We start from the raw sequence: 12,024 nt of genomic DNA on the forward strand, positions 1-12,024 counted from the left end.
GCTTCACGACCAGGGCTGAGAGGAAGTGGCAGCGGTCGGGCTCTGGGTGGCCAGCGGGAGAATCTGATCTGCTCAGCAGATCACAGATGCTATGGTGAGGCTTCCAGCAAATGACCGAGGAGGTTCCAGTAGGGGCCGGCCGGCCTCAGAGCGGGCTGGGTTGAGAGGAACAGTGGGGTCTCCTGGACTTTTGCCTCGGTTGCTGAGAGCTGGGTTTCCTCAGACGGTAGCGAGTGGTCAGTGTGAACGTGGCCTCTGGCGAGGACCAGGTCTCTGTGGGTCTGGGCTGATTTGGGGGAGCAAGTCTCTGCCCAGGGTCCCGGTGCTGGCCGCTCTCCCCCACTTCCTGAGTAAGGGGCCTGAACCCACATCCTGGATCTGAGAAAAGCTGGGCCGCTTGTGGTCAGGAGCTGCGTTCCCAAATGACATATTTGGGATATTTTGTTTTTCTTCCCAAACCTGAATCCCAGCGGCTTTTGATGGTGGGAGGGTGACAGTTCATGCCACTGCAGTCCTTCCGTTCTTTAGAGGCACGTTGATTTCTGTGCCTTTGAAATGCAAAAATGCATTTCTGGATAACTCCACCTATTATATACTGGGACTGCAGCCACCCTCTGGAGAGGCCCACACGATGCCCGATGCTGGGACTGCCCAGCCACACAACCTTCCCCGAGCCCAGAAAGTCCCTGAAACCCCGGCTGCCTGGGTCCCTGCTCTCAGAAGCTGCCTCTGGAGTCCTCCTGGGGACCCAGGGAAGGGCCCTGTTCATGTCACACTGGGCACCAGAGTGGGGAGATATTTTTATCCGAATCCGAAGTCCCTCCCTTCACTTAGTACATACAATAAAAACTGAAAGCTTCCTGGTTTTGTTCAGAGGACACGGTTTACCACTTGTGACCTAAGAAAGACTCCCTTGAACAGCATTGTAACCTCGACCAGCTGACTTCCTTCTCCATCCCCGTGTGGAGTCTGTGAGGAGACTTAAGTGTTTCTGGTAATTTAATTGAAATCTTGGCTGTGTCTTCATTGGAAAACATAAAGCTGGAGCCGGGTCTGTGGAAACTTCTGCAAAGCAGCCCCCCGAGACCGGCTGGCTCCTCCATGAGGCCCATCCAGCCATGGTCAGCGGGCGGCCGGCAAAGTCTGCTCGGACCTGAAGCGCCAGGGACCCCGGCCCTGGGAGCACCCACTCACAAGGGAGTGAGCGCAAAACACGTGCAGGAGGATGTGAGGCCGGGCACGAGATGGCCCCAGCCCGTGCCGCGGAGAGCTGTGGGCAAATTCTGTAGTGTCCTGGAGGGCGCGGTGTCCTTCATCCCCTGTCCTCACTGGGTCAGAGGAGTTTGCCAGGGACGTGGCTTCCGTTCCTGCCCCCAGAGAAGAGAGCGTCCAGCTCCCAGCGGGATGGTGCGGCGGCATCCACTGTCCCCTTGGGGCTCCCGGTCCCGCAGTGGACAGGGTGTTTGCAAAGCCAGCGTGGGTGGATCCTCACCGTAGTGTGGGTTAAGTCAGTATTTTATAGATTAAAGGGACAGAAGGTTCAGAGAGGGATGTCACCACTCCTGGTGGTGGAAACAGAATCACATCCCCTGACTGCTGCCTTTTGCCCTTTGAAAGCTTCGATACCTTATTAAGGAAGCACAGCACTTGTAGGGTGTAATGTTTTAAAAAGAGGCAGTTTTTCCTCTCAAAGATTCTAAACACAATTTAAGATGAGGCTTCTATCAGTGTTTTTTAACTTGTTTTTTAAATATGTAAGAATCGTTCATTGTAAGAATCGAGAAAAGTTACAAGACGCTAAACCTTTCATCCAGTGAGAGTCACTGAAATCGTTTTGATTGCTCCTTGTCTGTCTGGTTCTGTGTGCGTATGGAGACGTGTAACTTGTTTTTTTCTTCTTCACGAAAGTAGGATTATATTGTGTATGTTAACTCATGTCTAGTGTCTTTCACTTAATATATTTGTGCACATTCCCGTATTGTTAAGTAAATGTTTTTCTAGAGTATGATTATCTTATGGTGAATGCTGATTTGTCATATGGGTTTATTATATTTAATTAGCTGGTTGGTGGACATTTAGGGGGTTTCCAGGTTTTCTCTGTCATAAATGTTGCTGTGATAAATATCAGTACACAGGGATCTTAGTGCACAGTTGTTTTCTCGGGATAAACTCTTGCAAGTGGAGCTTTATAAGGCTTTTGGTACTTGTTGCCAAATTGCTCTACAGACAGATGATCCGAGCCCCCTTTCCATTCATTCCACCAGCGCGTCCGGGAGTGCCTGTTCCCTCGGCCTTCGTCAGCAGAGGGCGATGATGCAAAACAACTTTTTGCTAGTTTGAGAGAAGAAAAAACTGTGTCTCATTTAAAGAAAATCTCATTATTTTAATTGGCACTACCTCATTTAGTGAGGGCGAACTTTTAAATATTTTTTCCACCAGCTGTATTTCTTCAACTCTAAATTGCCTGTCCCACACACATCTTGCTTGGTCTTAAAAATTGAAGCACACTGGCTTCTTGGCTTTTCTAAGGAATGTGTACCGGGGCGACCTGCGCTGGGGCCCCCACGGAGCCCCTGGGCCGGCGGGCCGTGTCACCGGTGCTGGAGCTGACCCCAACCCCTGTCCGCCCCTCTTCCCCAGGAGCAGGCGCAGCTCTACCTGAGGTCTGGTGCGGTGTCCTCTGCCACCTTTGAGCAGCCGAGCCGGCAGGTGAAGCTGTGGGTGAAGATGGTGACTCCGCTGATTAAGAACTTCTTCTGAGGACAGCAGGTACTGACTACCAGGCCGGCCCAGTGCGGTTTCCCAGGGGGTCACTAGAGGGACAGGGGGCTCCCCCCAGCGGGGGTCCCCAGGGCCTCTCGCAGGGACTCCAGGGCCCTTCCGTCCTTTCTTGGTTACATGTCCAGGGGTGTATGTCTGGGCTCGTGGGTGGTTGTGGAGGTTTTGGAAGCCTGGTGCTAAGTGAGGCAGCCCTCTTCCCTTCTGCCACGTCCTGGGGCTGTGGTGCGGTCAGCATTGTGGGGCCCACCAATGCTCTCCCTTCCCCGGGGGCCGGAGGCGGCCCTGGGGTGAGGGCCTGGTGGCCACCGGGTACAGAGGTAGATTCTGCGCCCCCTCCTCACCGCTGAGCACGCCGTTCCGAAGGCAGTGGGAGCGGAGGGGCAGCACTCTTGGTCGGGAGCGTCCTGGCTTGCTGCCCTGGGCCGCTGCAGCTGCCAGCATGAGAGGCCCCGGGGCTGCTGCCTCATCTCCCTGACGTTTCTGTGACGTGCGCTTGCGGAGATGAGATGCTGCCGTGGTGGCAGCTGGTAGCAGGACGTGCCCCGCCCGCCCAGGAGCCTTCCCCTGGCGGCCGGGCCTCTGGCCGTGTCCCACGGGAGGACGAGACGAGGCCTCACCTGAGCTGCCCCTTGGCTGTTCGGACGTCGGGAGGCCGGCCAGGGTGCAGCTGCCGTCGGAGGCGGTGTCTCTCCTGAGTCCCCCGTGTGTTTCAGATCCCTTTAGACCCTGACCTCCCCGCCGTGTGGCCCCAGATGGGATCAGTCTCCTGGGTGGGATGGTCTGGGCCGGACTTTGCTGGTCCAGCCCACGCTAGGGGTTTGGGGGGATGGGAATGGTTGGGCCTTTGGCCTGTGGGGAAGGGAGAGAGGAGGCGGGAGGACAAGGATGAAGGGTTGAGCGGCCGAGCGTCGTCCGCGTTGGCACTGTGTGTGGCCCGCGTCCCCTGCGGCCTGGTACCATGGTTCTCTTTTCAGCCTCACTTTAAAAAATTTTATTTGTTTCATTTTTTTCTCAGCATTTGAATTACTTTAAATTTCATTCAAATAACATGCGAATTTAGAGAGTAAAATAATACTGAAAGGCCAAGATGCAGCTGCCCTTCCTTCCCCCTAGCAGCCACTTTTGACTCTTTTACCTGTGTTTCTTCTGATATCTACCCGTGTGCTCCTGCGCCGCCCTCAGTGTCTCCAGGAGCAGATTTCAGAACCTCCCTGCCCAGTCCCCAGACCTTCAGGTGCTTGAACCTTGCCCAGAGAGAAGGCCTCGCAGCCCCAGGGCATGGCAGCTCATCCTTGGGGCTGGGGGCAGCAGACGGGATTCCATCCCTGCCCACCTGCCCTGGAGGCAGCTTCACGTGTCTCCCTCCAAAGGGCTGGCGGCTCCGATGGTCGCGTTCGTCCGTGGGTCTTGGGAGGCCGTGGTTGGCCTAGCTCGCGCCACCTTGCTGTGTGCGTGGGGCGCCGGTGCGGGGATCACCTCGTCAGCCCCTCCCCTGGGCCTGGGCAGATCTGCAGGCTTTTGTGGTGGGGAGTTGGGTGGAGCAGTGGCCACACCACGCTGCCTGGGGGCAGTGGCACATCAGTTAACACTGTTTGCCTCCAAACTAGTTATTAAATTGTCCTGTGGGACAGTGAGAGGAGGGAAGCCAAAAGAATGTGCCTGTGCCGGGGCGCTGGGTTTCTGTTTGGAGAGAGGCTTTCGGTAAACAGCGTTTGCATTCCTGCAGATGCTGTGGGGCCAGAGCGAGCATTGTGCCACTGCCGGGCTTGAGCAATCTGTGGCTGCCCGCTTTGCGAGCTGCTCGCTTTGTCTCTGCTGGTTGCCTTTGGGACGGTCCTGGGCGGCCCCCCCACCCCACCCCCCGGGCGCTCGCTCCAGCCAGGGCCCCTACCCTTCCACCCACCAGGACTGCTGCGGGCGTCACGGCACCTTCAGACGCAGCATAGCTTTTGTCCCAGGCTCTGCCTCCCCAAGGCTGGATTGCAACTCCAAGCAAGGTGAATCATCTCTCGCAAAGTTCGAAGAGAATTTTGTCATCTACCCACAATGTGTAGAGTGTGGAATAAATGTTTTATTTCAGGCTCTAAAGGCAAAACTGGAAAATCTCCCCATTTTTTGGTTATTACCAGGGATTAAAATGAGTTGCCTGGTGGCCACTGGCAGTTTTATGTCCTCCAGTCAGGGTGGTGGCTCTCCTGGCCCTCCAGCCTGGACACGAAGGGCTGTAGTGACCCCTCCTGGCCGGCAGAGGTGGTTGCCCGGTGGCCAGGTTCTGGGGGCAGGACTCCTGCCTTCCAAAGGGGTGGATTCTCTAGGCCCCAGGGAGGGAGGATTTGAGGGGCATTTTTCCTTCTCCCTCTTAGCCCCACCAGGCCCCAGGATTGTTGTAAATTATTGGCCTCGGAGTTAGGGCTTCTAGGACCTCTTCTTCACCCAAGGATTGGGTGAACACTTGGAAAAAAGTTTTCACAAAACTACTTCAGCATCAAGTTGAACTTAGGAGGAGGCCAGGTGTGTGTGTGGGACGGCGGCATGGTGCTTGCTTTACTCTGCTTTGAAGCTAGAAAACACCGAGGTGCCAGCCTGTGGGCCCCCGCTGGAGTCTGTGGGCCCTGCTAGCTGCCTTCCTGTACCCCTGGTTTCCCAGTTCATCGTCGTCTCATTTTGTCTGCACCCATTACCTGGGTCCGTCAGATGGGGGCCTGGCCCAGGGCAGCCCTGGGACCAGCACCGCGGTAGCCACCTGCTCCCCTTGGAGCAGGAGCTCACAGAATGAGGCCGGATGAGGCGGGCCACCTCTGGTCCCTTCCCTGCTGGCGCGCGCGCGTGTGTGTGCGCGCGTGCGCCTGTCGCCTGTGCCTGCTGCGGTGCTGCAGCGTGCGGCCCTGGGGCGCAGTGCCTGCGGACACGCTCACCTTTTTGGAAGTCGGGGTGTCTTGGCTGCTGAGCAGTTGTCCCTCTTCTGCTGACTTGGGCTTTGTTTGTTCTTCATTTTCTAATTCTAATTAATTCCTAGATGGTGGGTTAGGTTGTTTTGAGATTTTTCTTGTTTTGAGGTAGGCCTGTATTGCTATGAACTTCCCTCTTAGAACTGGTTTTGCTGCGTCCCATAGATGTTGGAAAGTTGTATTTTTATTTTTGTTTGTCTCGAAGTATTTTCTGATTTTGGTAGCATGTTGTTTAGTCTCCGTGTGTTTGTATTTTTCCCATTTTTCTTCCTAGAATTGCTTTCTAGTTTTATACTGTTGTGGTTGGGCAAAATGCTTGATATAATTTCTGTGCTCGTAAACTGTCAAGTCTCGTTTTGTGGCCTAGCACATGATCCATCCTGAACGTTGAAAAGAATGCGTATCTTCTGCTTTTGGATGGAATGTGCTCTAGTTATCTATTAAGTCCAACTGACCTCACGTGTCACTTGAGACTGCTGTTTCCTCATTGATTTTCTGGATGATCTGTCCATTGATCTAAAGGGGTGTTAAAGTCCCCTGCCATTAGTTGTGTTATTGTCAGTTTCTCCCTTTACATCTGTTAATATTTGCCTCATACGTTTAGGTGCTTCTATATTAGGTGCATATACGTTTAATGAGCGTTATATTGTCTTCTTGTATTGATCCCTTTATCATTATATAATGCCCTTCTTTGTCTACTATTGTAGACATTGTTTTAAAGTCTACTTTGTCTGGTGGCAGGAAGTGAGAACTGACGGTGGGGAGAGGGGAGGGAGACAAAAGACAACGAAGATGCTGCCCAGAACTAAGAGGGGACGACCATTTATTGTGACCTCCCAGGACACAGACACGTGTTTAAAGTGGTCCCTCCCGTTCCCAGCAATTTCAGAAAGTGGGAAGTTGACAGGGAAGCACTTGAGCTGTATGGAAATGGCCCCTCGTTCCCAGCAATTTCAGAAAGTGGGAAGTTGACAGGGAAGCACTTGAGCTGTATGGAAATGGCCCCTCCGTGGAATAGTTTGCTTTTCGGAATTCTGGGGCAGGGAGGCGGCATTACCCATAATCAAGGGAGGTTTTCTTGCTTGAGAGAAGGAATAGTGCTTTAGGGGACAGTGCCTGTGGCAGTGGCCGCTCCTGTCTGTACGGGAATGGAACACCCTGGCCCTTAGTGGTGGGTGTTTGCAGGTAGCATCAGGCAAGGGTGTGGCTGCCTCCAGCTCTAACCCTACATGCCACCGGTGGGAAAAGATAAACCCAGCTGACCCTGTGGGAAGTCAGGATTTGGGGGTTTGGTTCCTGGGATGCTCCCCTGGCTGCCGGGAATTGGGGCCTCACCCCTAAGCCTGTGCCAGGCCCCTGGTGGCCATCAGGCTGAAGGCTGGCTCAAGTGAATCAATCAGACAAACCTGGCTAAGTGGCTTCATTGTTTTAATCCCATCCACACCCCCTCTCCCAGGCTGCCCTCCACCCTCTGGCTAGTCTCGATGTGCATGGTTATAAAGTGCCTCGATTATTTAGGAGAACAAAAAAGCAATCATCAGTTCCTGTGAAAATAAGTGATAGTTGCAAGGCTGAGTTCCTAACTGTAAATTTGAAGTTGCGGTCAGGACCTGGCGCCGGGCAGCATGGGCCTCACGGCGGGACCCGGGGCTCCAGCTAGGCCTGTAGGAGCAGCGCCACGGCTGCCAGGATCCACTTTGCTGCCTTCTCTTTGGTCTTCAGGTTAAAGGTCCAGACGTAGGTGGGGCCGCGGATGCGTGTTTTGTACACGGGACACTCATAGATGTTCTTGGTCTCCATGCGGTCCACAGGGATGGCCTTGATGAAGATGACGGGCATGGCCGGCGTCAGCTCTTTCAGCCGCGCGTCGGCGATGACTCCCAGCTGGGTGTCCCAGCGAGCTCCTGCAGGGACAGCACAGCCAAGGGTCAGGGTGGCCCAGGGTGAGGTGACTGGTTCCCGGTTCCCGTCTGTCGTGCTGGCAGTGGGGGAGGGGAGGGGCCTGGCTTGCACCCGCACCCCTGTAGAGATAGGCCAGGTGCCAGGGCCTGGACTGCACAGGAATTGCTGCAGGGGGGGCTGTAGGCAGAGGACGGGGTGGGGGTCGTGTGCACGGCGTGACTGCCTGTGTGTCTCGCTGTGCACCTCTGAGGGACAGATCGGCCCCAAAGCGCTGGGCTCCATTGTCTACGTGCGTGGTGGTTTCAGAGCCTCATGTGTCAGCCTTCTTCGTTTCAATGGCAGGAAATCATAACTCCAGCTGAAAATGACAGACTAAACTCCCTGCTTCCCTCCCTCTGTAGCGACTGTCCTATGTGCACCTGCACAGTACAAATATGTATATGCACATACAACTGTCCTGCCTTGAACCAGACTTATTTCTACTCACCCTATTTAACGATGCTTAGATTTCCTGTCTGTAATTCCAAAATAAACACGGAGAATGGTTGCTGCTCTGCTTGTCTTTGGTGATGTGGGCACGGGGGGTAAAGGGGTGACATCAGTCGCTAAGGAGGGTGGGGGAGTCGCTGGCACTCAACTCAGAGTGGGTCTGCCAGCTGGTCCTGTCTGACCTTGCCTGGTGCGGGACAGGGGTGACGTGGGCGGAACTGAATGAGTGCCAGCCTTGCCCCCCCCCGCTGCTGGGACCTGGCCATGTGATGGCCTCGCACTGGGCTCGGCTCAGGGGAGGGGGCCGGCCGGGCCTCCCTGCCCCTGAACCTGTGCCTTGTGGGGGTGCGGTGGTTGGACGGTAGCCCTGACAGAGGTGGGCTCCTGGACCCTCACCCCCAGAACGTATGCCTGTCCTGGGCTCCAGGGCTGAGCTCCTCATGGCCTCAAAATGGGGGCTCAGGTCTGCGGACGAGCCTGCACCGCAGCAGAGCCAAGCGGATGCCGGTGTGTGGTTGGGCTCCTCAGGCCACTGTGAGCCCACGTGCCCCTGGTGCTTCCCCTGCCAGTGCCTGTTACCTTCCATGAAGAGCCCGTACACGTAGGAGCCCTCCCGGGGGGGCGCGGTCATGTCCTCCCGGTTCTTCTTGGTCACCTCCACAGACAGACACATCTTGTCCAGTGGCCACTCGTTCTTCCTGGCCATGGACTGCATGATGGCCGTGAGGAAGGACTGCGGGTTGAAGAAGCCGGCCAGCCACACGGTGGTAGGCAGCGTGAAGTCCATCGTCCAGGCCTCGAGCTCCTGGAGGAGATGGGCGTGGGGCCGTGCTAGAGCCTCCCCGCCTCTGCGCAGAGGACGGCCGCCTGCCCGAGACGCCCGTTCACGGTCTGGACGGGGAGAGCAGGGTCCAGGAGCGGGGCTCACGATTGAGAGGCTTTGGGTCTGAAAGAGGCTGCTGCTCTCTTTCTCCCCCAGGAGGTGGCTCCCGTGACGGGTGTCCCTGGAGCCTCTGGGCTCTGCTGGGAGGCCCTCTGCATCTGTGGCCGCAGAAGCTGCTCTTGCTTCGCGCTGGCCCTTTGCTTCCTCCGGGGAGGAAGTTCCTGCGTTGTCGGGCCTGCGTGCTCGTGGTGTGGCCCAGGCCCTTCCGGCTGTGCTCTGACCAAGGCCAGGCCAGCAGGGGCCTCCAGGCCTCTGACGGGGATGCATGCCTCCCTCCCCCCCGCCTCACTCCCCAGGCCCTGGGGGCAGGTTTGCTGAGAGTCAGGCCAGCGGCTCCCCAGAAGCCTGTCCTTACCCTGATGCGGAGCAGCAGGTCGGCGTACCAGGCCGCCAGGCCCAACCTCGAGGGGTAGGCCCGGGCCACCCACGTGTCGGGCACAGTGTCATAGAACAGAGCCGTGGACAGGTCTTCCATGTCAGTCGTGATGGTCAGTTCTCCCTGAGGGACACGCAGACAGGGGTGCTGGGGCGCTCGGCACAGATGCAGACCCGGTCAGTCCTATGCCTTGTTTCACCTGCTCTCAGGTGGGCGAGCCCCCCCCCCCCGCCCCCACCCTGTGTCGTGAGTTGACGTGGGTCTGTGCAGTGCCCCTGCAGATGCCCTGTGGTGGCCACACCAGGGTTTCCTGCCAGGGAACAGTCCAGATGGCGTCCATGGCCACCTGGATGCATCTGCAGATGCCCTGAGGTGCCCACTCCTCCAGACCGGGGAACTCGAGGTGCCGAGGCCCAGCGGCCTGGGGCTTGTTGGTCTTGTGGCCAAGGGAAGTCAGCCTGCGGTGGCCAGCCCGCGTCCCAAGTCACACCCCAGGTCCTGCCACCCACGTTTTTACCTTCAGCCCCAGGTTCAGCTCCTTCAGCGAGCGGCGCATTTCATTGGTCAGGATGTTCATTCTCTCACATTCTTGGAAGGCGACAACCACGTAGGGGGTCTTCTCGGCGGCCTTGGCCATGATCTCGGCCATGTTGAAGGTCTCCGGGATCTTATCCAGGATCTCATCCAGCACGGCCTTCACCTGGAAGCCAGCCCCCAGCCAGCCCGTGTCACTGCGCCTGCACCCCCAGCCCTCCCCCAGCGCCAGGGCCCGGGTGCTGCCCCGACGTTCAACTCGGAGCCCAGGAGCAAGGCAGGTGGAGTTGCCAGAAAAACGGGATCACGAAGGTGCAGCCCCGCGTCTGATCAGGGGAAGGTAATCTTGGCCATCCGGCTTTAGTGTTCTGGCTTCGTTGTCACGGCCGTATGGCTCTGGCCACGGGAGCATTAGGCTGCCCTAGCCTGGTGCCTTCAGACATCCCTGGATGCACTGCTTCCCTCCCCCATCAGATCACCTTGCCCTTGGTGTGGGCTGTCTGCAGGGACCGTGCGGGGCACACCCTCTCAAGGGGTGGCCCACATGGTGGTCACGAGCACCACGGCCACCAGAGCATCTACTGATCTCTGGTTTCAGTCATTACACAAAGAAAATGTCAAGGGGCCTCAGAGCACTGAGAGTCTTCCAATCAAGAATCTGGTCTACTTACCTGGGAAGCCCAGTACTTAGCTAATTTTTAGCAGAGCTTGTCGGGAATATTTTAAGAAGTGCCAAGGTGCTGACGCCTCTTAGACGCAGAGGTAACCCTGGCAGCTGGGGGTTTATTACATGCTCTTACGTTGTCTGCGCCGTGCTGTTGCGGTGGGTGTTCATGGGATCTGTCCCCCGTGCTCACCTAAGCACATCTGGAGGGACTGGTTTAAGCGTCTAGACTGCCCTGCCTGAGCCACATGCACTGCCCTCCCAGGACTTCAGCTGCTGCCCTTGTGTTCGCGGGGCAGGGTTGAAGGGCAGGCCCTCTCGGGAGCCCAGCCAGGGAAGTGAGGAGCCGCAGGGAGGGAGGCTGCTCGGGCGAGTACGCGGAGACGCCCCGCCTCTCTCTAGCTCAGCACTTGGTGCTCCGTCTGGGCTGCAGCAGCCCGCTTGCAGGCTCCCCTACCCCTGAGTTCCTGATCCCGGGGTCTGGAGTGGGGTCCGATGAAGTTGCTAACAAGTTCCCAGGGGCTGCTGCCGGTCGTTGTGCCCCCATGTCCCAGGCCCTGCCCTTCCTCTGTTGCCGGATGGGTAGTCAGGCTCCTACCTTCTCCTCGCGAGATACTCCGGCGCCACCGGCTCCCGACCCGGTTTCTTTGGGCTGCATTTCCAGGACAGTGCGGAACAGCATCTCCGAGGTGGCCGTCAGGAAGCCAGTCTCTGCATTGGGGTGCAGGCCATACAGGCAGGGGCTTTCGGGGGGCAGGTTCTTGTCGATGTATTCGTGGTAACCCTGCAAAAGGGGGGGGTGGGTAAGCAGGGAGAGCTGTGTGAGCTGGAACCCGTGTCCTCCGTTTATTAAGCATCGCTTCCCAGAACGTTCTGTCCACGTCTTGCCCTCTGTACCAAACCTCATTTCCCTGACGCCCTTTTGGGGCTGCTCCCCAGGCACACAGAGGAAGTTTCCACTCTCCTCCATGGAGGCTGCCTTTCAAGGCCTCTTGCTTGGGTTGCCTGTCCGCTTGCTTATTGGTGGTCCGTCTGCGACAGAGGCTCTCGCCAGGGAGCCTGCGGGACGGCACTGACCTCTGTTGCTTTGCGTCACAGAGGGAGCTCATGTTTAATGTGTTACCCGTCCCTGGAAGGAGCCCTCACCTTGTAGTCCAGGTTCGGGGGGATCTGAAAGCCCGGGGCCAGCAGGATCTCTCCCTCCAGCATCTCCGCCTGGATGTACTCCTCCAGGTACGTCCTGCAGAGCCGGCGGTCCCAGTCGTCGGTGATGTGGCCGCCGTACATGATTTCCCCAAAGAGGTAGCGGAGATCGTCCCAGGGCACCTTCGGAAGGGCGGCGGCCGTCAGGGGACCCTGTGCCCCACCCCTTCCTGGGTCTGCCAGC

At 57.2% G+C, this 12,024-nt stretch overlaps 2 protein-coding genes across 11 annotated transcripts in view; one reads left to right on the forward strand and one right to left on the reverse strand.

Annotated features, from left to right (window-relative positions):
• Nucleotides 1–12,024, forward strand: part of PGS1 (phosphatidylglycerophosphate synthase 1) — a 44,506-nt gene that overhangs the window by 31,051 nt on the left and 1,431 nt on the right. For 5 of the 10 annotated variants that reach the window (XR_003427589.1, XM_027080872.1, XM_027080875.1 and 2 more), the window contains 2 exons: nt 2,641–2,769; nt 7,541–8,183. Coding sequence is in view for 6 of the 10 variants with exons in the window: in XM_027080872.1 (XP_026936673.1) it covers nt 2,641–2,760 (120 nt within the window). In the remaining 4 variants the exon portion in view is untranslated. Of the gene's footprint in view, nt 1–2,640; nt 2,770–7,451; nt 8,184–12,024 lie in introns of those variants that run through there. The other 5 variants (XR_003427590.1, XM_027080874.1, XR_003427588.1 and 2 more) reach the window with 3 other exon arrangements.
• DNAH17 (dynein axonemal heavy chain 17) overlaps nt 6,670–12,024 on the reverse strand; it is a 162,196-nt gene continuing 156,841 nt past the window's right edge. Inside the window, exons 78-83 of the mRNA XM_027080880.1 lie at nt 11,784–11,963; nt 11,236–11,421; nt 9,957–10,139; nt 9,419–9,562; nt 8,700–8,925; nt 6,670–7,633 (exon numbers count right to left, since the gene is read on the reverse strand). Of these exons, the coding sequence (XP_026936681.1) occupies nt 7,386–7,633; nt 8,700–8,925; nt 9,419–9,562; nt 9,957–10,139; nt 11,236–11,421; nt 11,784–11,963 (1,167 nt within the window). The 3' untranslated portion in view covers nt 6,670–7,385. The remainder of the gene's footprint in view (nt 7,634–8,699; nt 8,926–9,418; nt 9,563–9,956; nt 10,140–11,235; nt 11,422–11,783; nt 11,964–12,024) is intronic.

This window comes from Aethalodelphis obliquidens, unplaced genomic scaffold, assembly GCF_003676395.1.
Source record: "Aethalodelphis obliquidens isolate GAN/ISIS:26980383/991018 unplaced genomic scaffold, ASM367639v1 scaffold44, whole genome shotgun sequence".
Lineage (NCBI taxonomy): Eukaryota > Metazoa > Chordata > Mammalia > Artiodactyla > Delphinidae > Aethalodelphis > Aethalodelphis obliquidens.